Consider the following 27,643-nt stretch of genomic DNA (forward strand, 5'->3'; position numbering starts at 1 on the left):
TAGTTGTTTGTCATAGACTGCTTGACAAAGTTGTTGATCTGGTGTGTAAGATAGACACTGATGCAAGGCTTATTTGGTGGCTGTATATTTGTTGTGCATGGGGGATGTGAGTATGACGTTGCTGTTGAAATTGGCATGCTTGACCAGGTAGCAGATCAATGTCACAAACTTGGAGTTGTCGTCCAAAATTCCTAGCAATGCAAATAGACATTCTGCTGACACAAACCTCAGGGCTGATTGTTCCAGACAAGACAGTGATAGTTTGGGTTGGGAATCAAGTCCTCAAAACAATGCACAGGCTGTAAGAGGTCCTAGTATGGGAGTTGTGGAAAATGATATGATGGTGTCAGAATCCCTTGTGGTATGTTTGTCGATCCTATAATGGCGTATGTGTAGTGAAGAGGCTGGTGTCTTGTATCCTGCAAGATCGTCACGTTGTCGAGCCACTGCACCAGCATGGCTAGTGCAGGTGTTGCAACTGTCATGGGGTCAGTCGTGATGAACAAGAGCTGATCACTGGAATCCAGAGCTGTAGTAGATTGGTCTGAATTTCGCACCAAATCTAATAATAGACCAGTCAATGGCGGCAATGGTGGCATGTCCAGAGATACGACGTCTTGCGAGGAAGCATGCATAATACTACACAGTTCAGATTTTAGCACTGTTTGTTGGTTAAAGCAGTGATAAATTGGCGATGCACATCACTTGACGGAACCCATGATGTGCAGTGGCCTGAAGGAAGTGGTGTAAAAAGAGTAGAGTGAGATGGCTGCATTGTTAGTGCTCAGTAACTCGGAACGGAACGAAACGTTGTCGCAGGTCGCCATTGTGGTAGATTTCCCTAATTGGTTAATTAATGACACGATATATATTAACAATTCTTAAAGCCGGGTTCACACACGCAACGAAAGTATCGCCACAAGTCAAGGCATTCTGAAGTGGCGCTGTGAGCTACCGTTCACACAGGACGCCACAAATTCTTCGTAATTGCGCAGTTTGCAAAATGGCGTCACCTGTCTCAGCTGATTAAACGGGTGTACATATTACTAAATAAGATGTTTTGGAAACATAATAAATGTAAAATATTACTTACCACAGTGTTTCTCGTCTCCCTTGTCTCGACTACATGTTTTAAGGACCGGTCTGCAGCTTCAAACCAAGCAAGGCTGGGTTTATAAATACCGTCTGTAGACGCACCACTCTTCAGTGATTTCAGTACTTTTTATGTTCATTCATGTAAGCATTTCGAATGCTTCGAATTTTTAATTTTGTTGTAGCTACATCAATTCCAGGTACATATTCAGGTATACTGTTTACTATTTCAATTAATGCCGCATCTCTCAAATTTCTGTCTTTGTATGATTCGCTTTTGTCGTTACAAAGGCATTCTCGTTCTTGATACCCCTCCAAGAATCTCATAATTATCACTGTTGACCACTTTTTCGACATATTAATAGCAAATGCACAAACAAAAGCACTATTTGCGAACGAATACGCACTAGAAAGGTTTGAATCCAGCCGCGAGGTAGTAATCGAATGACGTTATTCGATTGTGGTGAAGGCAAAATGGCGCAACAAAGTAGAACCACAGTCTAAAGGCCCGTCCACACGCAACGATCTGTCTGTGCAAATGTCTGCGCACATCACATCTGCGCAGACAGATCGTTACGTGTGGACAGAAGATTTGCACCAACCTGAGGTGTGTGCAAACCTGGAAGTTGGAGTTGGAGGTTTGAGCGAAACCTCTCAAATCTGTGGGTTCAAACCACATCTGCGCAGACAAGTTGGAGCGTGTGGACAGGAGATCGCCGTAAATCTGGCGCGAAACAGATGTTTGCTCAGTCTGTGTTTGTATTTGTGCGCACAGGGCATTAAAATGGCTGTTACTCGTCAGTGTTCTCGAGAGTTTGTTAGTGAATTCATCGAAATATATAGAAACCACCCATGTATATGGAAGATTAAAAGTAAAGATTATAGTGACCGAGACAAAAAGACAGCACTATACAATGCTCTAATTGAAAAATTGCGGGCAGTTGACGCCTCGGCAAACAGTGAAACAGTAATAAAAAAAATAATAACATTCGTTGCGAACTGTTTACCGAAAAGTTTCGCCCTGCAAATCTCGCAGTAAATTTACGTGATAAAACTGCTTTCGCTTTAGCAGCCACTGTCTACACCATTTTGACTGCTTTCTGTTTCCTGTGGTTGGTCTGAACGTTTTTTGCAACACACGTTGTGAACACAGACCACAACAGCACTTCCTCCATTTCTATATTTCAAAATAACTGAATTAAATTTTTGACGTTTACGGCGAGCGTAGTCGCTTGCCACTGACATTTCTTTTCTACACCGACAGATGGCGGGCGAGTAGTAGATTGGGGTTTGTGTTGTGTGAACACACCACATTTGCAGCGATCTTTTGCATGTACAGACATCTGCGCCAATGTCTGCGCAGACAGATCGTTGCGTGTGGACCGGGCTTAACATGTAGAACCAAGTTCAACTTTTTGTGGCGTGACAAAAGTTGCGCTTCTTAAATGGCGCCACCGAAAACTAGGAGTTCACACATGCAACTACAAAGTAACTGCAGTTCGCCATTCGCAGTGGCGATACTTTTGTTGCCTGTGTGAACCCGGCTTAAGCTGGCTATCGACTTGATACGAGAAAGATTAGTGCTCACCCGTTTGTTTATTTAGTGTGTATACTGCGCTCGAAGTGCTTTGCTGCTAAGTAATGGCGTCAAGTGTAAATGAAGTGGAAAGTAAACAGTTGCTTTCCGAAACGAACGAAGATCCTGATGTCGTCGCTGACTTTGAACCAGGAGCATGCAAAGAAAGCATGCTCGTCACGACAGATTCTTTTGAAGAACTGGAACAGGAAATGGACTCTAGTTTTGATGACAGACAGATGAAGGAAAGTACTACTAGTACCATTAGCGAAATTCAAGAGGAACTGCATGACACAACTGTTCCGGAAGATTCAGCATCTGATGATGACAAGCTTAAAAATGATGTGGTAAGTGAGACATGCTGTTCAATTATGTTAACATTAGTTGACACAACATTAAAGTAACTTACAAGTTACACATGAAATTCAGAGTGTATATACAATCCTTTTCATTTATGTCATGGAAGTTTCTACATTCAGTTATTTACTTCGGGTTACGGTGATGTACAACAGGATTTGTTAGTGTTATTAACTGTCTTCACTTCTAAATAATGCTAGAATCACTGTGGCAGAACTTGTATGTTATATTGTCATAGATAATGTCTCTAATTATGAGTGAACACTTGCCTTCGTTTGTATATAATTTACAATCACGCTTTGTATGTTGCGTAATTGTTCTGGTCTTCAGTCAAGTCTTTTCAACTCTGCATAACAGCTGCAACCTGTGCCCTTTTGAATCACATTAGGCCTACTGCAGTCAAGTTGTGGTCTCCCTCTATAATTTTTATGCCACGGACTTCTTCCTTTGCCAAACTGACGACAGTTCCTTGATGTCTGTGTGTCCTATTGACTGACCTAGTCTTTTAGGCAGTTTGAGCCATAAGTTATTGATTCAATACCTCCTTATTAGTAATTCAATATACTGGAATAATATTCAGCATTCTTTTTTTTTTTTTTTTCCCACATTTGAAAAGCTTCTATTCTCTTATGGTGTGAACCATTTGTAGTCAATGTTTCATTTCCGTACGCAGATGCACGTCGTACAAATACATTCAGAAAATACTTCTTTACTTTTAAATTTATATTTGATGCTAACCAACCTCACTTTCATAGGTGTTTCTATCGTCAGTGTGCATTTTGTATATGCTCTACTTCATCTTGTCATCACGTAAATTGCTGTCTAAATAGCAGAACTCATCTGCTACTGTTAATATCTCATTTCCTTATCTAATTCTCTCAGTATTGTCTGATTCTATTACCCTTCATTTTGCTTCAGTTGATATCCAGCTTGTATCCTCTTTTCAATACAGGGTCATTCCATATCAAATCACCCAATAAAAAATAAATTTTACACCCACCTCCTTAGATTTTCATGAAATTTGGCTCAAATAGTTCTAGTACCATCCTGACAACACCCGCAAATTTTTTTGCTGTATCTCTTATAGTTTTTTTTTTTTTTATAAATTTTTAAAGTTTTTGTTTTGTGTTTTCCGAACCTTCGGAAATGGTAAATTTAATTTGTATTCAAAACTTTAAAATTGCTTATCTTAAAAACTCTTTTAGATAACATCATGAATTTTTGCAGCAAGTTTATTTATTATACGTATTTGAAGATAAAAATGATACTATTGAAATATATTAATATTTTCTATGAAAAAAAAATGTATTTTTTCTTTCTTTTTTTAACGGATGTTTTGTTTTATAAGAATTGCAATATCTAGAGTCTCAGACCTGATAGAATGCTCAAATTTGTTTTAATTTACTCTTCAACATATAGGCTACTTGATAAAACAAAAATAATGATGGCTTTTTAACATGTTTATTAATTATAGTAGATTACATTAGAATTATGTACAAAGATGGTGTACTTACGACACTTATGTATAACCCAACTGATTGCTTGAAACATAGAATTTTTTGAGTAATTTTGTCTTTTTAATAAACATTAATGCTGATTAAACTGTTTTTCCACTTCATTCAAGAGCTTTCAGTTCTTTTGATAGTCTTTTTTGAAGTAATACATTCTTCCAGTGCCGCTTGATTGAGGTGCGTCTACTACACAGACTATGTGCTCCAAAGGCACTATGCAAGAATCTTCTCTTTCAGGCCAATAAAATGATGCAGCTGGTCCTGAAGGATGTAGAAATAGAATTTCTGCATCTTCTTCATCATTGAATATTGTTTTTACCAGTCCAAAGTACCAGTTACCATCATAATTTGCAGCCACATAACTATTTATGGATGGTTCAACACGAACCCAATCAGAAGAAGAATGGAAAGAAAAGACTTAGGAGGGTTTTACACTATCTGTAGTCCTTCTAATTTCAAGGTTGTTTGTTGGAAGTGGTTTGGAGTTATGAAAACTTCTTGTTCCAGGAATGGTTCGGGTTGCTGAAAAACGTTTTTCTAGTTTTAACCATAGCAAATCAGTTTCTTTTTTGTCAATAAAGTGAAAATGAATGTTTTCAATATTTTTTTCACAAAACTTGTACACATCGATTGCTGTCATTATTTGTTCTTCGTCTGAAAGCTGTAGACTGGCTTTCCTTAAAATTCTTTTAATAGTTCCTCCTAGGCCATCACAAATTGACTTCCCGTGACTTGTTGCAAAAAAAGAGGGTTGGGCCTTCAAATTAAAGTCTTCAAGTGTTCAGTCAAATTTTTAAAACTGTTTCTATTTTTATACTGCCCAGCACAACCATCTGTAAAGTAGTGAACTGAGTCAATGTCAGTATGATGTAATGACAGCCACTTTGTAATTTCTTTTTGTACAAAGTTAACAAAACCAGCGTCATGTTCTTGCTCATCACTAATAAAGCAGTGGTTGGAAACAAAAACATTGTTTTCCTCATTTCGTAGAAAAACTCCAACTGGGTGTAGAGTACAACCACCTCTATTCCAGTGGTAACTTTGGATCTCATTTTGTATAACAAAGGAATAATTTTCACTGAAATCCATCACAATAATTGCTGTTTTAGGTGGTGGGTCTTCTTTCAATCTTTTAAAGGCTGCTGATTGGGATTTTGCTATAAACGAGTGTGGGGTGAGCTTTTCCAATGACCTAACCAATAAGGAAATGTAGTCTTCAACACTGATACTGTTTGATCATTTCTGCCCTGTCTGTGTTAACCCACTGACTGATTACAATTTCTTCTTCTAAATCATAATCTTCACTTAGTGCCGGCCGCGGTGGTCTAGCGGTTCTGGCGCTGCAGTCCGGAACCGCGGGACTGCTACGGTCGCAGGTTCGAATCCTGCCTCGGGCATGGGTGTGTGTGATGTCCTTAGGTTAGTTAGGTTTAAGTAGTTCTAAGTTCTAGGGGACTTATGACCTAAGATGTTGAGTCCCATAGTGCTCAGAGCCATTTGAACCATTTTCTTCACTTAGTTTTTCAGTTAAGTACTCAGTTAGTGCAGTATTTGCAGGACAGCTGTCACAATGATGTAGCATGCAGTTTTGGTTTTCTGTGTTGCACACAAGCATCTTAATTAGGTCTTTATAAGATTCTTCAATTTTCACAGCATCCAGTAATAGTTTAACATTCTGGTGGATACTGCATACACATACAGTGTGTGTGCCTGCAGCACCAGCAAGGATACACCATTTAGGTCTCAAGAAACAAAATTTTGAAAATCCTACTTCTACCTCGGGATTCTCCCATTTGGAAGAATAATAGAGTTCTCTCAAGTTACGCAAAATGAGTGTTTTTTGCGTGTACACAGTTTTTTTGAACACTTACTTTGTCTTTTGTTCCAGGTAACACTCTGGAACTTTCATCCTTTTCGTAAAAATCTGTTACAAGTCTTACTGTATTTTCAGAAAGAGTTTTACCTTTTTTTGGACCAGGAGTTTCCAAAATACCCTTTTGAGATTTTAGCTTTCTAGCTTGTCGCACCATGTACTCACTTACATTAAATTCTTTCATCACTTTATTTCGACTCCAAGAATCTGGAGCCAAGGTCAGAATCTGGATTTTTCTAGACCTCCCAACAGATGAAATCTTCTCTGTCATAAGAGAAATCATTACATCAAAATCCTTTGCTTTCTCAACCACACTTGTATCTTCTTCATCATCAGAACTTGGTGCATCATATTTTAATGCTTTTGAAACCGCCTTTTTTGCAGTCTTTTCAATACTGCTTACCTTCCTTTTAAAAATAAGACCCTTTACTTTGTTCTGACAAGCCATGAAGCTTTATCGGTGTTAAACCTAAATTATCAAGAGCAATGTTTGTTTGTACGAGGGATTCATTTCTGGATTCCAATGATTCTAATTCAACCATGACTTCATTATCTGTTTCACTTTCATTGACTTCAACTCTTAATTTTTCCTCACAAAAGTTACGGCATGTTGAGCAAAGCTTTTGTCCAGGTTTTATACTAATATTTTTTGTCAGTAATTGTTTAGAAAGATCCAAGCCTACATTTCTCAACGATTTTTTGATGGGCTTTTTGTGTCTTTTAGTGGGCCTACACATGTTGTTTGATACTTTTCAAAAACATTTAAAAAGTAGTAGCTGTGGTGTGAACATATATTCTTAAATTCACACAGATCAATTCCAGATCGTAAGTGGATCAAATCTTTTTCTTCCTCACTCAATTCAGATACAGGTTGTAACTTCTTTGCAGGTGTGTAGGTTGTTTGGAAACAGATTTTTTAAATAACCCTACACTACAGGTTTGAATATCTGACATACTGATTTCACTTTTGGTCTGATTACTGTTCTGGTTACTTTTATAGGATATTGGAAAATAATCTCTGTAAACTAAGTAACAGTACTTACTGAAAGTTTGAATAAACTTAATAAAATACTATCCAAGCACTATTTAACACTGTAATAATTTTTTACTTCAAAACACAGGAGTAACAAAACAAAATCCAAGCGTACATTGTTACTCCAAGAGGACAAAAACTTATTTTTGGTGTCTAAGTCACTTGGTACTTTTTATTTTTAAAATATAATTAATATTATTTTAAAAATTAGATAACTACTAAACAGGTTAAAAAGCCAGCATAATTTTTCTTTTATCTAATAGCCTATACAATTAAGAGTATTTTAAAACAAATTTGAGCTTTCTATCAGGTCTGAGACTCTAGATATTGCAGTTTTTGTAAAACTAAACATCCGTTAGCTTAAAAAGAAGAAGAAGAAGAAGAAGAAGAAGCAACTATAAGAGATAGAGCAAAAAAATTTTACAAGTTCTTTCAGGATGATAAAAGAAGTAATTGTACCAAGTTTCATCAACATCTGACATGGTTGGTGTCAAGGCCTGGGTGACTTTTTACCGGAATTGCTTATTCAAGGTATGGTCAGTCTTTTTGCTATTAAAGAAGTATTGTGGAAGGTAGCATTTGGAATTTGTTCCGCTATTGATGAAAATTCCAGCTAAGCTTTCTCCATGAGGTGCTGTGCTTTGACACATGACGTCATGAATATGGCAGAAATGGCTACTTCCAGCATATGCAAAATGACAGTGGTGTCACTACATACCCATGCCAACAAAAGCGAACAAAAATAAAATGAAACTAACAAAATGACTATGGAAAATTGGGCTTTTAGGGCGGGGACAACAATTAAGATATCACACCATCCCCACACAAATACTACCCGAAAAATTTAAATTAGAGAAGTCTGCTGTACCAACAAAACCACGAGACTCTGACATTTCCCTTGACCTATATAGCTCAACTGTAGCTACAGATACCAAAAAAACCAACATCTGCAACTCCGAAAAGTGGGACCAAAACCAACAACTCAAAAACCCAAATACCCAATATTCACTACATCAGTTGAAACGCAACCTACCTACTATAAATATACAACACACACAACATCACAATTACTGTAGAAGAAAACCAGAACAAAAATTAATTACCAACAAAAGCCTCCAGCAGTACCAGCAGGATTGAATCAAATCTTCGGTTTAGGAAAGAAATTAAACAGCACAATTCTACCACATTCGATCACCAGTCACAGCTGTCAATTATAAATTTTCACCAATCACCAGAAATTTTATCTCCACCAAGTTGTATCTCAGTCCTAGGTAATTGCATTGATGAATTAGTCACCCAACCCAGTTGACATAATCTGCCTCTCTGAACACCATGTGACCACTGGTATAGGAACTAGGCCTAAGCACGATGAGAAACTCAGACAGGAGAGTACTGCAAATGTTAGAATAAGGAAAGGTTCTCATAAAAGTATAATTAAAAATAATGTAAGTATATTTCATCAAAATATTGGGAGTTTAAAGAATAAAATAGATGAGCTTCTGGTTTGTTTAGAAGATTTAGAAGCCGAGGATGAAATAGATATACCATGCCTGTCTGAGCATCACATTGTTACTGATATGGATAAGGTAAATGTAAGTGGATATAAGCTCTCTGCACATTTAATGAGAGAAAATATGGAGAAAGGAGGAGTTGCCATATATGTCAAAAGTTATCATTGTGCAAAAAGTATAGAAACAAAAAAGTTTTGTGTAGAGAAACATATAGAAGCATGTGCCTGTGAGCTTAAATTAAATAAAGGCACATTTATAATTGTAACTGTATATAGGTCCCCATCAGGAAATTTTCATCTATTTCTGAAAAATTTGGACTCCTTGTTGTGCTATCTGTCAGACGGGGGAAAGCAAATTATTATCTGTGGGGACTTCAATGTAGATTCTCTGAAAGAGGGTAATAGGAAAAATGACCTTGAAGTATTACACGGTTCTTTCAATTTGACACCCGTTATTGATTTTCCTAGTCGGGTGGTAAAGGATAGCAGCTCACTGATAGATAACTTCTTTATAGACCAAGATAAGTTTAGCCAGATAAATGCTCAGCCTGTTGAGAATGGTCTTTCTGATCATGGTGCACAGCTAGTTAAAATATATGACATAGCTCCATTCAGCAATACTAAACAGTCCTCCAAAGTAATACGTTCAGTCAATGATTTAACAATTGCAAATTTCAGGGAAAACCTTCAGCAGTTAGACTGGGATGAGGTGTACCGTGAACCTGATGCCAATTTAAAATATAATTTATTTCATACCATTTTTGTAAATGCATTTGAAAACTGCTTCCCCAAGAAAATAGTTAAATATACTCATAAGAAACCTTGTAACAAACCATGGCTTACTAAGGGTATAAAAATATCTTGTAACTGGAAAAGGGAAATGTATCTGGCAGCAAGAAAAAGTAGTGACCCAGAAACTATAAAACATTATAAAAACTACTGTGTTATATTAAGAAAAGTTATTAAAAAATCCAGAAGTATGTGTATCATGTCTGAAATCAGCAACTCTGATAATAAAATTAAAACAATTTGGAATATTATTAAAAGAGAAACAGGTCAACCAAGAGCACAGGAAGACAGTATTACCATCAAATTGAATGAAAACTTAACGAACAAAAAGTCAGAAGTTGAAAATATTTTTAATAATCATTTTCTAAATGTTGTGGATATAGTAGGATCCAGGTGTTCATTAGAAGATGCTAGGCTGTTAATGGAAGAGGCCATACCTATACAATTTGATACAATTGAAATCTCACCCACTTCTCCCTCTGAAATTAGAAAAATAATAAACTTGCTTAAAAGCAAAAACTCACATGGAATTGATGGCATTTCCAGCAAAATACTAAAAGCTTGTTCTCAACAGATAAGTAAGAGTCTCAGCCACCTGTGTAATAGCTCTCTGGAACACGGCATTTTCCCTGATAGACTGAAATATGCTATTGTTATACCTTTGCATAAAAAGGGGGATAGATCTGATGTCAACAATTACCGTCCAATCTCCCTTCTAACAGCTTTATCCAAAATCTTTGAGAAAGTAATGTATTCAAGAGTAGTTTCACATATCTGTAAAAATGAAGTACTAACAAAATGTCAGTTTGGTTTCCAGAAAGGTTTTTCAACAGAAAATGCCATATATGCTTTCACCAATCAAATTTTGAATGATCTGAATAACCGAACACCACCCATTGGGATTTTTTGTGATCTCTCAAAGGCTTTTGATTGTGTAAATCATGAAATTCTGCTAGACAAGCTCAAGTATTGTGGCGTGAGTGGGACAGTGCACAAATGGTTTAATTCGTACCTAACTGGAAGAGTGCAGAAAGTTGAAATAAGCAGTTCTCATGATATGCAAAGACCAGCACATTCCTCAAACTGGGGAACAATCAAGAATGGGGTTCCACAAGGGTCAGTCGTGGGTCCTTTGTTGTTCATTAATATATATTAATGACTTACCATTCTATATTCATGAAGAGGCAAAGTTAGTTCTCTTTGCTGATGATACAAGTATAGTAATCACACCTGAAAAACAAGAATTAACTGATGAAATTGTCAATACTGTCTTTCAGAAAATTACTAAGTGGTTCCTTGTAAACGGACTCTCACTGAATTTTGATAAGACACAGTACATACAGTTCCGTACAGTGAATGGTATGACGCCATTAATAAATATAGACCTTAATCAGAAGCATATAGCTAAGGTAGAATATTCCAAATTTTTAGGTGTGTCCATTGATGAGAGATTAAATTGGAAGAAACACATTGATGATCTGCTGAAACGTTTGAGTTCAGCTACTTATGCAATAAGGGTCATTGCAAATTTTGGTGATAAACATCTTAGTAAATTAGCTTACTATGCCTATTTTCACTCATTGCTTTCATATGGCATCATATTTTGGGGTAATTCATCACTGAGGGATGAAGTATTTATTGCACAAAAGCGTGTAATCAGAATAATAGCTGGAGTCCACCCAAGATCATCCTGCAGACATTTATTTAAGGATCTAGGGATATTCACAGTAGCTTCTCAGTATATATACTCTCTTATGAAATTTGTTATTAACAACCAAACCCAATTCAAAAGTAATAGCAGTGTGCATAACTAAAATACCAGGAGAAAGGATGATCTTCACTATTCAAGATTAAATCTAACTTTGGCACAGAAAGGGGTGAATTATACTGCCACTAAAGTCTTTGGTCACTTACCAAATAGTATCAAAAGTCTGACAGATAACCAACAAGTATTTAAGAAGAAATTAAAAGAATTTCTGAATGACAACTCCTTCTACTCCATAGAGGAATTTTTAGATATAAATTAAGAAAAAAAAAATTATAAAAAAAAACAAAAAATAAAAAAGTTGTTATATTAACTTAAGTATGTTGTTATATTAACTTAATTATGTCATGTATTGGAAAATTTGACTCGTTTCACATCATTACGAAATATCGTATTCATGATCCATGGAACTAGTATTAATCTAATCTAATCCACCTAGGTTCCTTAAGCTGACAATGCCATATGTACATGTCCATGGTCCAAGCCGCCAGAACTCTTGTCAATCTCACGTTGAAGCCACAAATGTGACATCTAACATATTAAGCTAGAAGACCGAAAATCTGCAGAAACTGTATGAGAGGCACCCTATCAGCACCCATCTCAAAACATAGTGATACACTCATGAACTTCACTGTCATATCTGTACCTGACAGGAAAAGCAATTTAAAAAAATTGACAGCTTTCCACACAACAAACACCAAACTAATCAGATTTAACAAAAACGCCAAACACATAAACAAAAAACAGTTTAATAACTCGCTGAAAACTCTTCTACAATCCATGTTATTGCACCAACTACCCAAACTGAAAACCACGTTAGCACGATAACAATGAAAACTCAAATGAAATGAATACCACAACGTTTAAACTTGGCACGTCCAGATTGGCCATCAGAGGGCACCATCAAATATAACAACACATGTACAACCGCAACCAACTCAAAACCTCCATGCCTTAGTGATGTCACACCCCACAACGCTATTATGCACAGGTCAAAGCAGACGGGTGAAAGTGGATGCTTCCATTGATCCAATGTGGATACAGTGTTGACAAAAACATGTGACAATGCACCAAAACACGATAGTTTCTATGCAAGACATGTCAAATGCCTGACTTGGGGAAAGAAACAGTTTTATTTTGCCGTGATAGAACCAAACTGGGGCATGCAACCATTGTAGTGTAAAGATACAGTTTGCAGGGAAGTCATTTGACAATTTAGTTAATTGGCAGTTTCCTTGGATTCTCAGATCCTGACAGCTCTGAAGTCACCATCAGGGTAGAGTTTCACCAAATACCATTCCATCATTTATAACCTGGCCGTGCTGTAGGCAACTGTACAAGAGTCTTTCTTACATGACATCATTTAATGGATTTCTCACTCATGCCGTGATCTACCATATGACGTGGATATAAAGACATGTCCAGGGATTTCTTCAAATTTTTGAGACTTTCTGTCCCAGTGTCATTTTATTTGCTGACTTGGTGATCATCATGACTGCCAGTAATGTAGTATCCACAGAGACGAGACCAATTCAGTGTTCCTTATTTGTGGAAAATATTTGTAGCTCACTCTTCATTAAGTTACATGATCATGACACATCTGTTACTAACGACAATTCAGCAGATAGAAGGGTGATAGGATAAAACTGGTTTTGTGTTCAGTCCTCATTCTCACATGTTGGAGAGGGTGGGGCAGTTTCTTAAAGCACGTAGCATTTCAAAATCCATTACCGTTTTAGATCCCCACTACAATAACTTATAATAATAGTCTTCCATAGCCTTTCAGTCTGTTTCTGTGATCATTTTGTCAAGATTTAGATGAGAAATTTACAATCATTGCAAGTCTGTATTCTGCATTCAGGTTTCTGGAGCAAATGAGATGTGACCCAGAGAAGAAAGTTCTTATCTACTGACTTCCTTGGTGCACCCTGAAGCATGTAGCAGATGTACTTGGTAGCTTCTGTAAGTTCATAACATAGCAGATATAATTCAACTTGGATCCAAGATACTTTAGAATCCAGGTAAACATGTGAGCTGAAATAATGATGGGGACTGAAGGCTAATCAGGCCATTCCCTTTTAAGCTACCATTTTGCTATTGCACCAGTAGGCTGCTGATTGGTGAGATGAGAAGGAGCCAGAAGTTTGTAGTAACATTATTTAAAGCTTCTGCCTGCCATGGCATGATCCTTTCAGTAATTTTAAGATGAAGATACTCGTATGTCTTTATAAAGACTGTGGTGTGATAATTAAGGTGTCTGTTATGGTCACACCGGTTTGATTGAATTGCTTTTCAGAAATTCGTACTGAAGAACAAAATGATTGTGCAGTGTATGCATTATGAAACTGTAATTTATTTGGATAGCAGTGAGAAATCGACAAAAAAGATTTTTTTTTATTACAGGAGGAATTAGCCTCACAACTAAGTGAAGCAAGTTTGACTTCAAATGAAGAGGGTACAACAGCCGCTACTCCAGTTGGTTCTGTGCCAGAAGAAGAGTATTGGAACAACACTGAATGGAAGGCAAAAAAGAAACATGTATTCATTCTAAGTACAGCTGGTAAACCTATATATTCAAGGTAGCTATCTCGGCATTCCTTTTATGGTGTATGACGAAACATAATGTGAAATGTGGAACTCATAATGCAGTTAAGTTCTACAGCTTACTTAAAATTTTGTAGCAATGGCCAACACATACTTTGACTACCTGGTGGAGCATCCGATCTTAACAAGTTGTCCATCTTCTACAGTGTATTTTCTGTAAGTGGTGCTCCACATCTTTGTGTTTGAAAAAGAAAGACATGACTACCAGGAAGCTGCAGTATCACTCCTCCTTATTCAGCAATTAGCTCCAGTAGCATCATCAACTGACCAATGTCATTGTGATTTAGAGTAGAGAGGCTATGTGATTGTCAATGAAAAGAATAAAATCATATTGCAGATTCCCAGCAGTCTTGTCTTTATGTTTAAAATCTTAAAAATTTTGCCAGCCATGAACCATGGACCTTGCTGCAGAAAGGTGGCTTATGTGTGTCAGTGTTACAGACAGCTGTACAGTAGAATAGGTATCTGTGGGGAAGCCTGACTGACATAGTTCTGGAAGAGGGAAGTGGCGGCCTTTACAGTAGTGGCAGGGGCAACAGGCAGGATGATGGACTCATCTGGTCCTGTAACATTAACTAATATGGCCTTGGCGTGCTGCCGCCATGAAAGACTGAAAGCAAGGGGAAAGTACAGTCATTAATTTGCCTGAGGATATGCAGTTTTACTGTATGGATTAATGACGATTGTATCCTCTGGGATAAAATATTCCAGAGGTAAAAAAATTCCACATTCAGATCTTTTGATGGGGTTACTCAGGAGGATGCTGTCACCAAAGAAAACAAATCTGGAATTCTACGGGTTGGAATGTGGACTGTTTTGATCCTTTATCAGGTTGGAGGATAATGAATTTAAAAAAAGATAAATGAGTTGGTGGAAGTTATCAAGGGAGTTACTGAAATGCGATGACAAGAAGAATGGGACTTCTGGTCAGGTGAATACAGGAGTAAATGTAACAACAGATAAGGAAATTGGTGTGCAGATAAGCTATGAATGGCATGGTGAATGTATTACTATAGCCAATAGAGACAAAAGCCAAGACCCACAATAAAAGTATATGTGTGTACTAGTTCCACAGATGATGAAGAGACAGAAAGATTTTATGTTGAACAAAAGAAATTATTTGCATCGTTAACACATTAACAGAACGTTTATTATGGGATACAGAAATTCAATAGAAGGTAAAGGAAGATGAGGACTATCTTATACTTGGGGTAAGGTAAGAAAGGGTTTAGGGTATTTAATTAATAGTACACTTCATGTAAAGATAAGACACTTTATTGGTCTGTACACAAACAAGATAAACAACTGCTAACACAGAATATACTAGTACTGTCCTGCTAGTTATTTTGCATAATGCATGTCCGGCCAGTGGTCACACTCTGATCCTCGTAGTGCGGCAGGTAGCGGTGCACTGCTGCTGGAGAGCACAGTCTTTCTGGCAGGTAATTTGCAACATTTCCAATGAAGACGCTACACTACACACCTACAAGGAAAAAAAAAGTTTTCAACTAACTTTAACTAAGAAATGTGTGTTGGATTGAAAGGGAACAGCACTTTTCATCTGCAATGTGTTTGTATTGTTGCTAGATGCTGTGGGACGGTGGGTGTCGCAAGTTGGTTGCTACACCTGGGTGGGCAGTGGTTGGTTGATTTCCAGGTGTGCAGCTGTGCTCTGGATAACGTGGTGCCGGCAGCTGCAGCATGGCGGATTTTCTCTGCCTGGGGGTAGCCTGCTTTTCAACAGCATTTTCTGCACTTAGGTAGCCTGGCTTTCACCAGTCAATGGACACTACATCACCTACTCCTTTAATGCTGAAAGGGACTGGCCTAGCATTTCGTCCTGTAATCATGTATGGGCTTTGGTAAGGCAGCTCCATTTATTTGTAAAGTTGGGCACATTGGGAAAAAACAATGCTTCGCCAGTGGCAGATCTTTGAAAACACAAGTAGAATGTTTTCTCTGCTGTGTAGTTCCACTCCATCGCATGGCCTCCATTTGTGTTTGGAGATCTGTGAGAAAGTCTTGAACAGGGCATGGGGGGGGGGGGGGCATGGTGTTGTTTGAAAACTTTCCTGGTAGACGGAAAGGTTCACCATACACCAGCACTGATGTGGAAGCCTGCAGGTCTTTTTTTAATACAATGTGCAATCCCAACAGCACTACCGGGAAGGTGTCAGTACCCAAATCTGTTGTATGGCACATTATAGCGGCTCTCAAGAAAGGGTGTAGGCCTCCACAATAATGTTTGCAACTGCCTGACATGGTATTTAATTGTTCTGTGTATCCTTTACAGCCAGGCCATTGCACAGAATATCCCTGCTTCCCACTTCTGACCCTGGATTCAGCTGAAACATGAAATTCAACCACAGGTGAGTGTGTGCACCACATTATCAGCAGTTGTGTATCCACTGGAAATATCTCTGACCAGCTGGTGTACCTGTCAGTCACAATGAGGCAGTACTGGTAGTTATGTGCGACTGGTGATGGTCCTACCATGTCCACATGGGTGTGTGAGAATCATTCCTGTGGAATGTCAAAACTTCTAAGCAGAGCTCGTACAAACAGCATTGTTTTGTACTTCTGGCAGGGGGTTGCAGGTCTGTGTCCATGTATGGCACTGCTTCTGTACACCGGGCCACACACAATGCCGCGTTACTAGTGTCCATGTAGAGCCAATTTCCTGATGGGTGAGTGCGTGTTTTAAGTTGAAATCCTGTGGTCATAGAAGAGCAGGCAATTATGACCACTGTAGTGTTGACAGAATTGCAGGGCCATCTGGTCTTGCAGCAGACCCTTTAATTCCTTAGTCTTTTGTGGTGCTGCTAGTTTTGTGAAAGCCACAGTTCTGGAAATGCTGTCTACTCTAGACAAAATGTTGGCGATGACGTTCTTCAAACCGTTTTAATGGTGAATGTTTGTTGTACATCGTGAATTAAAATTTATTCAATTGATTTACACTGGTGTGTAGGTATTTTGTGGCAGTGAAAATAAGCCAGTGGCTGATGGTCTGTATACACATTATGAACGTATGCCCTTCCACTGTGAATCAGAAGTATCTAAATGCTTCATGGGCTCCCCAAAGTTTTGTGTAAATTGTGGCCAAGAGTGCTGCTTCTCCGTGATCTTGGAGAAGACACCTAAAGGCTGCCAGTTTGCATTCTGCTGCAGCACAGCACCAGCAGCATGGGATGAGGTGTTTGAGAAAATCACTAGTGGGGCATCGGTGACAGGATGCGCAGTCATGGTATGATGCGTGGGGCTGCCGAGGACAGCCTAGCAGTAAAAGTTTATTATTTACATGTACCAAAATATTTCACTCACTGGTTTTAGGGCTGGGTGAGATGTAAGTGCAGTGATGTGTTCAGCTGCTAAATATGTACCCAAAATCCCAAGAATGTCGCATTGTTAGCATCAGTGACGCATTTAGCTGGATTTATGATGATTATGTAGTTATAAAACTTGCAGAAAATTATGTGTAGCTGTCTTTCATGTTCTTCTGAGAACGATGATGTCACCAACACATAATATGTTCATGCAAAGCAGAAGTCTAGTCCCCACAAAACTTCATCGATACAGTGCTGAAAAGTCTGCTGCTTTCTGTAGGCAGTATGACGTGTGGGCTTTCAGATAATCCGTAGGGGATAGTTACTGCAGTTTGAGGATGTTCTCTGCTGCCACTTCTATATGGTTATAGGTATCAGGCTTTTATTAAGTCCAACATTGCAAAAATGATGCATCCTGTCAAGAGACATGCAAAATCTCCAATATGACACACAGGGTGTTGGTTAGTAATTGTCAGAGCTTCATCATCGATAATCGACACCAGGGCATCTGGGTTCTTTTGTACCAGATGAAGGGAAAGAAGCCCAGTTGCTTTCTGATGGTTGTGCTGTGCCTGCTTGGATCACAATGTCAGAGTTTGCCTTTATGATGCGGAACTTCTTGGGTGCCAGCCATCTAGGCTGTGAGAAAACAGGAGGACCAGATGTGGTCTTGGTCCTGGTGTGATGCTCTTTTGAGTGATGTGGTGGTGATGGCACTCTTGCAGGCCACATGACTGACGCGATCTTGTTTAGCAGTTGCGCCAGTGGCAGCAGTGTGGGGTGTAAGTATACTGACAGATCGCTGCTCTCCACAACTCTTTTGTGAGCAGACATAGTGGAAGATGAGGAAACCGTTTGCGGAAGAATCCCCCATGATTACCGGCGTCACTTTGTGGATACGTGCGTAGCGAGCACGGGACCCCGAGCTAATGTGGCCCTCCTTCCTTTCCGGGCTGCATACCTTCCTTTTCCGCATCCTTCCCTATCCTCCATCTTTGCCCCCCCTCCCCTCACCTCTGGCTCTTTCCTTCCCTTTCTCCCCCTCTGGGAGTGTGGTTTGTGCCTACGTCCGGAGACAGACGCCCGAAAATGTAACATTCTTCGCCTTCTCTGCTTGCATATCCTCATCCTTCCTTTGTCCTTCTCTTTCCCTTACCTCTTCTCTTTACCCTTTTCTCCGCTGTGGCGTTTGAGACCTCTCTTCTTTCCTTTCCCTTTCTTTGTTTTTCTCTTTCTTCCTCCCTGTGCGTGTCTGAAGGCCGACCCACGCATTTTCATGCGTAGCCGGTGACGGGGTAACGCGTAATTCCCCACCCCGGGTAGACAGGTAGGACACGTATGTACCCCCTGGTAACGGCCAGGCCCAGGGAGGGGTGATTACCTGAGCTGATACCTTCCGAAAGTGCTGATTGGTCCCTCTGTCCGTTTCTCGGGAGGTGTGACCTGAGGTGTGAACAATCACCTAAGGCGGGAGTGCCCTCAGAGAGGGCCCCCACAAGGGAGGAGCGCGCCATCGGAGACGCCGGTAATCATGGGGGATTCTTCCGCAAACAGTTTCCTCATCTTCCACTATGTCTGCTCACAAACGTAAGTTCACTGAGTCTCAGCCACAGACAGTTCTTCCATCGTTGCCACAGTTCCTTGTTGTTTCTCGGTCTGACGAAAATCACGACTTCTCCACGGTCAACCCTTTCATTATTCAGAAAGGTGTCGACGCAATTGCAGGTCCTGTAAAGTCTTGTTCCAGGTTACGGAATGGCACCTTGTTGTTAGAAACAGTCAGTGCCCTCCAGGCACAAAAATTGCTGCGTACTTCACTGCTCCACACCATCCCTGTCCTGGTGGAAGCGCACCGCACTATAAATTCCTCACGTGGAGTCGTTTCTACACGCTCCCTCGACGGATTGTCTGACGAGGAAATTCAACACTACCTGTCTGACCAGGGCCTAACGGCTGTTCACAAGAGTTATGAAAAGGGTTGACACGAACATCGTTCCAACCCGTACTGTCTTCCTGACATTTGACAGAGTTCAACTCCCATCGAAAATAAAAGCAGGCTATGAGATAATTTCCGTTCGCCCCTACGTCCCGAACCCTACGCGTTGCTATCGGTGCCAGCGGTTCAATCATACCAGCCAGTCCTGTTCCAACCCGGCCAAATGTGTTACGTGTGGCAAGGATGCCCATGAGGGTGCTTGTCCACCTCCATCCCCTCGTTGCATCAACTGTATGGGTGACGACGTTGCTTCCTCTTGAGATTGCCCCATTTTTAAAGACGAAAAGCTCGTTCAGGAAATCAGAGTGAAGGAAAAGGTGTCGACCTTTGCTGCTCGAAAATTATTCGCCAGTCGAAAGCCCACTGTGCCTCAGACAGGAAAATACAGCACTGTCCTTGCCTCTCCTCGGCCAACAAAGGAGGTGGCCACGCAGACTTGTGATCTCACCTTTAGTGACACAGTCGTCAGATCGGCCAGCGTAAAGATTGCCCATTCAACCTCCCCACTTTCGCCTGCTCACTCTATGGCTCCCCCTTCATCGGGTTCTGCTAAATCTCGATCCCAAAAGTCAGACACCTGGACTTCCAAAAAAGAGCATACTCGTCAAGATTTTTTACGTACCCCAACTTCACAACCATCGGTTCCTCCTTCATCTAAAGATCATGTTTCCAAGAAGGCTAATAAGAAACCCAGTTCCTCTCCTTCTCTGCCACGGCGTGTCTCATCTACAGCACCACCTGGCGGTAACCGCCCTCGGCCGTCTTCTGTGTTGCCGAGGCGCACTGCTGGCGGCCGATCAACCGGCCGATCGCTGGTGGCAGGAGCTGATCCTGAACAACCTGTGGATCAGGATCTTCTGCCTTCGGCTGAATGCCGTTCCACAGTGTCGGTTGCAAGCTCTGAGCAGTCGTTGAGTTAACGGCAACCTTGGTCACATTCTTCCATTTTCTGTCCACCCTATGTCCATTATCCAGTGGAATATCTGCGGCATTTGAGCCAATCGGGATGAATTGACGATCCTTTTACGATCCTACTCGCCGGTAATCTTCTGTCTTCAGGAAACAAAGCTGCATCCCCACAACCGCTTTGTCTTCCCCCATTTTCAGTCAGTCCGATTTGATCTCCCCTCTGTTGAAGGCACTCCAGCACATGGAGGACTCATGATTCTTCTCCATGATACTCTGCATTATCACCCAATTCCCTTAAACACTTCCTTCCAAGCAGTCACTGTCCGTCTTTCCCTTTCTGGATACACCTTCTCTCTTTGTACTGTATACATTCCATCATCCACACCAATAGCACGAGCTGATCTCCTTCATCTTCTTGGTCAGCTTCCACCCCCTATTTGCTGGTTGGGGACTTCAATGCTCACCACCCGCTTTGGGGATTTCCACATCCTTGTCCGTGTGGCTCACTATTGCTAGTCGTCTTCCACCAAGCGGATCTTGTTTGCTTCAACACTGGGGACCCTACATTTTTGTCTGCCTCCGCGACAAATTTCTCTCATTTGGATCTTTCGGTCGGTACTGTTCCGCTAGCTCGACGCTTTGAATGGTTCGCCCTTGCTGATACACACTCGAGTGACCACTTTCCATGTGTCCTTCGATTGCAGCCACAACTGCCATATATGCGCCCGAGACGCTGGAAGTTTGCCCAAGCCGATTGGACACTTTTTTCGTCTCTAGCGACATTCGATGACTGTCACTTTCCTAGTATCGACGATGAGGTCACTCATATTACAGACGTTATTCTTACAGCTGCGGAATGTTCAATACCTCGCACCTACGAATTGCCCCGGCTCCCCCCAGTTCCTCGGTGGAACGAGGCATGCCGTGATGTAATACGTGAGCGGCAATGTGCTCTTCGCGTTTTCAGACACCATCCTACATTGGCCAACTGTATCCGCTATAAGCACTTCCGTGCACGGTGTCATTGCGTCATCCGCGATAGCAAGAAGGCAAGCTGGGACTTCTTTACTTGCTCATTTAACACCTTCACTCCCTCCTCGGAAGTTTGGAGTCGGATTCGACGGTTATCAGGCGCGCCTAGTTTCTCCCCGGTCTCTGGGCTCACTGTTGCGCATGATACATTAGTGTACCCCATCGCAATTTCTAACTCATTGGGTGAACACTTTGCTGAGATTTCGAGCTCTTCAAATTACCCGCCAGCATTTCTCCTGAAGAAACGTGCAGTGGAAGTGCGACCTCTTGCTTTCTCCTCTCAAAATCGCGAAAGCTACAATACTGTTTTCTCCATGCGGGAACTCCAACATGCACTCTCTTCTTCTCGCTCCTCCGCCCCAGGACCGGATGGTATCCACATCCAAATGTTGATGCATTTATCATACCATAGTGTGCGTTACCTCCTTCGCCTTTATAATCGAATTTGGACCGACGTACTTTTCCCAGACGATGGCGGGACGCTATCGTCGTTCCTGTTCCGAAACGTGGAAAGGACAAACATCTCCCCTCTAGCTATCGCCCCATTTCTCTCACGAGTAGTGTATGTAAGGTTTTGGAGCGTATGGTGAATTGCCGTTTAGCTTGGTGGCTATAGTCCCGCAGTCTTTTAACACCTGCCCAATGCGGTTTCCGAAAGCATCGTTCTGCAGTTGACCATCTTGTTGCTTTCTCCACTTATATCATGAACAATTTTCTCCGGAAACGCCAAACAGTAGCAATATTTTTTGATCTGGAGAGAGCATACGATACCTGTTGGAGGACAGGCATCCTCCGCACACTGTTCTCTTGGGGCTTTCGCGGTCGGTTGCCCCTTTTTCTTCGTGAATTTATGGCAGAGCGCACATTTAAAGTGCGGGTGAACACTACTCTCTCCTGTACTTTCTCCCAAGAAAACGGGGTACCCCAGGGCTCCGTGCTAAGTGTTGTACAGATTGCCATTGCCATAAATCCAATTATGGACTGTCTCCTTCCCGATGTCTCAGGCTCCCTCTTTGTGGACGATTTTGTGATCTACTACAGCTCGCAATGGACCAGCCTTCTTGAACAACGTCTTCAAGGCTGTCTCAATCGCCTCCACTCTTGGAGCATCGAAACAGGCTTCCGCTTTTCTCCCAGTAAGACCGTTTGTGTTACGTTTTGGCGATGTAAGGAGTTTCTTCCACCCTCCTTACATCTAGGACCTGTCAACCTTCTGTTTTCGGACGTCGCTAAATTCTTGGGTCTTATGTTTGACCCCCCTGCGGGTTCGGGGATTAGAATAGGCCCGCGGTATTCCTGCCTGTCGTAAGAGGCGACTAAAAGGAGTCTCAAATGTTTCGGCCTTACGTGATGGTCCCCTCTCGGGTTTGACCTCCATCTTTCTAAATTATTCCGAAGAGCGAGCCAATTGGGGAAGGGCGCCTTACATGGTGCACTGTATCCGTCGTGTATTGAGACCTTTAGCCGGCTTTTTCGTCATTGCAATGGTGTCCCGCTCGTTTTCCATCTCTTGGGCTAGGATACGTCCCTGGGTGCGATTACCACGCTGCACTCTGCAGTGTTGCTTTTAACTGCGACGACGACCTTGGACGTTTTTGCACCTAAGATCCAGCACGGTAGCCAGTCCGTTGTGGTGGGGCCGCCATGTACCCTATTGGTTGTAGCCCACTGACAACACAGGGATCGCTCTACTGATGCCTGCGCCGTTAACTCCCCACGTATGCCAAGGAGTAGATGCCCGTCTCCCTGGGGCATCAGGACTCCCGGGCAATGGCCATCCTGTCAGGTGGCTATTGCTGTGGCTGGGTCGCCCGTGGGGAGGGCCCTTGGTCGGAGTAGGTGGCATCAGGGCGGATGACCCGTAATGAAGCGTGGTAACCAAATCGTTCCCATCCCTGGCCACTCCATGGGAGGAACGAAAGGCAATGAATGTCAGTGACGTCTAGTCGCCCAGGTATCTTGTCTGTACCAGAGCTGATGGTGACTCATTTCTATCCGTGAAGCCCCAGTTCTTTGTAGAGCATTTAGAGGACAAGTTTGGGGAGGTGGAGGGCTTGTCCAAAATGCGCTCTGGGTCAGTTTTGATAAAAACGGCATCCTCTGCCAGTCACGCAGGTTACTTGCTTGTGACAAGTTGGGGGATGTTCACGTTACCATCACACCACATAAGAGTTTAAATATGGTCCAGCGTGTTATTTTCCATAGGGACCTCCTTTTGCAGTCTGATGACCAGCTGCGCGCCAATTTAGAGCGCCGAGGTGTACATTTCGTCCGGCATGTTCATCGGGGTCCGAGGGACAATCAGGTAGCTACCGGTGCCTTCATCTTGGCCTTCGAAGGTGATACCTTACCAGAGAAGGTCAAGGTGATGGTCTACTGGTGTGACGTCAAACCCTATACCCCTCCCTCAATGTGGTGCTTTAAGTGCTGGAAGTTCGGTCACATGTCCTCTCGCTGTACTTCTAGCCTCACATGTCGAGATTGTGGACGCCCATCTCATCCCGATACTCCATGTGCTCCGCCTCCCGTCTGTGTCAACTGTGGAGAGCCTCATTCCCCTTTCTCGCCGGACTGCAGTATCTTACAGAAAGAACGCAAAATCATGGAATATAAGACCCTGGACTGACTGACTTACACTGAGGCTAAGTGGAAATTTGAACGGCTACATCCCGTGCGCATGATGTCATCTTATGCCTGCACTGTCACTTCTGCTCCAGCTCCTTCAGCTGCAAGATATACAGTCAGCTCTCAGAGTCAGAGGACCTCACCTGCCCCCTTGACGATGGGGGCCCCTTCTATCGCTGTTGCTCCCACACCATCTACCTCGGGAGCAGCACCCACTAAACCACCGGGGACACCAGTCCCCACTTCTAAGCCGGAGAAGCGCAAGTCTTCTTCGGCTTCTCTCGCTCGGAAGGGATCCCTTGGGTCCCTCCCTTCCCAGGTTCCTACCAGCGGCACAGCAGACACCAACCAGTGGCTGAAGAAGCCACAGGTCGCTGGACGACGGGCTTCGCGATCCTCTTCGGTCCCAGAGACTGACTCCGATAAGCCCTCTCAACAACGGCAATCAAAGGAACAGTGAGAGAAAACGACTTTGAAGACCCGTAGGTCCAAGACACCTGCGGTGGCACCTATTCCACCGCTACCTAAAAGCTCTGCGTCTGAGGATGAGGTGGAGATCCTTGCGTCCGCTGAGGACTTTGATCTCACCGATCCCTCAGACGCAATGGATAGCACTTGCACGGGTGCTCCATCGGAGGCAGCAGGTGACCCAGCGGCGTAATCTGCCTTCCCAGTCCCGTCACGCCTTTCTCCGCAATGGACAATACCATCCTCCAGTGGAACTGCAGCAGTTTCTTCCACCATCTAGCTGAGCTCTGCCAACTTATCAGCCTTCACCCTTTCTTCTGCATTGCTCTTCAGGAAACTTGGTTTCCAGCAATGCGAACCCCCGCCCTCCGTGGCTATCGGGGTTATTATAAGAACCAGGCAGCATATGAAAGGGTGTCTGGTGGCGTCTGCCTCTATGTCCTTCACACTCTGCACAGCGAGTCTGTCCCTCTCCAAACACCTTTAGAGGCTGTCGCTGTTCGGGTGTGGACGCCAGAGGCTGTTACCGTCTGCAGTCTTTACCTTCCACCGGATGGTGATGTCTCGCAGCATGTCCTGGCTGCGCTGATAGCCCAATTGCCGCCACCTTTCTTGCTATTGGGCGACTTAAACGCCCATAACCCTCTGTGGGGTGGGTCAGTGGCAACAGGTCGAGGCGCCACCGTTGAGCATTTATTGTCGCAGCTCGATCTCTCGATTTTAAATGATGGTGCCTTCACACACTTCAGTGAGGCGCATGGCACATACTCCGCCGTTGACCTTTCAATCTGTAGCCCTAGCCTCTTACCGTCTGTCCAATGGAGTGTGCATGACGACCTGTGTGGTAGTGACCACTTTCCGATCTTTCTGTCACTACCACAGCGTCACTCTTCTGGGCGCCCTAGCAGATGGGCTATGAATAAGGCTGACTGGGACTTGTTCTCCTCCACTGCCGCTATTGAGCCTCTCTCTCTAATGATGACATTGATGCGGTGGTTCAATCGGTCACCACGGGCATCGTTACTGCCGCCGAATCTGCCATTCCCCGTTCCTCTGGGTCCCCTCGGCGGCGGACTGTGCCTTGGTGGTCGCCTGAGATCGCTGCAGCGCTTAAAGATCGCCGGCGGGTGCAACAGCGTCACATCCCTGCATTGAACACCTCATCACCTTCAAACGGCTGCGTGCGCGGGCCCGCCGCCTTATCCGCCAAAGCAAGCAGGAGTGCTGGGAGCGGTATGTGTCCACCATTGGCCTCCATGTTACTCCATCGCAGGTCTGGGCCAAGATCCGACGCCTCTATGGCTATCGGACCCCTGTCAGCGTCCCTGCGCTCTCACTGAATGGAGCAGTTTGTACAGACTCCGGCGAAATTGCCAACAGGTTGGAAGAGCATTTTACTCTTAGCTCCGCTTCTTCCAATTACCCACTGGCCTTCCGCTCCATTACAGAGCGGATGGAACGTCGGAGCCTTTCGTTTCGCACCCACCACCCAGAATCTTACAATGCTCCATTCAGTGAGTGGGAATTTCGCAGTGCCCTAGCCGCTTGCCCTGATACCGCTCCTGGGCCAGATGGCATCCACTGTCAGATGCTGAAACACCTTTCAGTGGACTGCCAGCGGCGCCTCCTCAATCTTTACAACAGTCTTTGGGTTGAGGGGGAGTTTCCGTCGCAATGGCGGGAAAGAATTGTCATCCCCGTTTTGAAACCGGGCAAGAGCCCTTTGGAGGTGGACAGCTACCGCCCCATTAGCCTCACCAACGTTCTTTGCAAGCTTCTCGAACGGATGGTGAGCCGGTGCTTGAATTGGGTACTGGAGTCTCGGGGCCTTCTGGCTCTGTCTCAGGGTGGGTTCCGTAAAGGCCGCTCTGCCGCCGACAATCTGGTGAGCCTGGAGTCGGCCATCCGTACTGCCTTTGCCCACCGTCAGCACCTGGTCGCTGTCTTTTTCGACATGCGGAAGGCGTACGATACGACATGGCGTCATCACATCCTTTCTACGCTTCTTGGATGGGGTCTTCGGGGCCCTCTGCCGATTTTTATCCGCAATTTCCTGTCGTATCGTACCTTCTGCGTGCAAGTCGCAGCCTCATATAGTTCCTCCCACGTCCAGGAGAACGGCGTGCCGCAGGGTTCTGTTTTAAGTGTCTGCCTGTTTTTAATAGCCATTAACGGGCTTGCTGCGGCCGTGGGAAATTCTGTCTTCGCTTCCCTGTATGCTGACGACTTCTGCCTTTACTACAGCTCTACTGGCATTGCAGCTGTTGAACGTCAGCTACAGGGCGCTATCCGCAAGGCGCAGTCCCGGGCTGTAGCTCATGGGTTCCAGTTTTCGGCAGCCAAGACCTACGTTATGCATTTCTGCCGGCGACGTACTGTCCACCCGGAGCCGCAGCTTTCTCTTAACGGCGAACTTCTTTCAGTGGTGGAATCACACAGGTTTTTGGGGGTGATTTTCGATGCCCAGTTGACTTGGCTGCCTCATATCTGGCAGCTCAAACAGGCGTGTTGGCGGCATCTCAATGCTCTGCGATGTTTGAGCCACACCCGCTGGGGCGCCGACCAATCTACCCTGTTCCGGCTCTACCAGGCGTTAATCCAGTCTCGTCTGGATTATGGGAGCCTGGCTTATGGCTCAGCTTCCCCATCTGCGTTGCGGGTGCTGGACCCAATTCTCCATAGCGGGATACGCCTTGCCACTGGTGCTTTTCGCACCAGCCCTGTGGACAGCATACTAGTGGAGGCAGGTGTCCCTCCACTGCGGTTACGACGCCAACAATTACTGGCTGCTTATGCTGCCCATGTTTTTAGCTTGCCCGGGCATCCAAATTACCGTGTCCTGTTCCCGCAGTCAGTCATCCATCTGCCAGACCGTCGGCCCCGGTCGGGTTGTCCGATTGCCGTACGCGTCAAGGAGCTTCTCTCCGGGCTTGGGTTTTTCCCTGTTCCACCTCCTTTCCGGGCACCTCTGCATACACCCCCGTGGTGTGTTCCTCGCCCTTGCCTTCGGTTCGACTTGGCACAGGGCTCGAAGGACTCAGTCCCTCCAGAGGCCTTCCACCGCCGCTTTTATTCCATCCTGGCCACGTATCAGGGCTCTGGAATTGTTTACACTGACGGTTCGATGGTTGCTGGTCGTGTCGGGTATGCGCTAACTCTAGGGGACTATTCCGAACAACG

General features: G+C 43.3%; 1 protein-coding gene across 1 annotated transcript in view; it reads left to right on the forward strand.

Annotated features, from left to right (window-relative positions):
* Positions 1–2,500: 2,500 nt before the first annotated feature.
* The window catches only part of LOC126262960 (vacuolar fusion protein MON1 homolog A), a 115,172-nt gene continuing 90,029 nt past the window's right edge, over positions 2,501–27,643 (forward strand). Inside the window, exons 1-2 of the mRNA XM_049959909.1 lie at positions 2,501–3,015; positions 13,910–14,085. Of these exons, the coding sequence (XP_049815866.1) occupies positions 2,734–3,015; positions 13,910–14,085 (458 nt within the window). The 5' untranslated portion in view covers positions 2,501–2,733. The remainder of the gene's footprint in view (positions 3,016–13,909; positions 14,086–27,643) is intronic.

Source organism: Schistocerca nitens, chromosome 6, assembly GCF_023898315.1.
Source record: "Schistocerca nitens isolate TAMUIC-IGC-003100 chromosome 6, iqSchNite1.1, whole genome shotgun sequence".
In the NCBI taxonomy this organism is placed as follows: Eukaryota; Metazoa; Arthropoda; class Insecta; order Orthoptera; family Acrididae; genus Schistocerca; species Schistocerca nitens.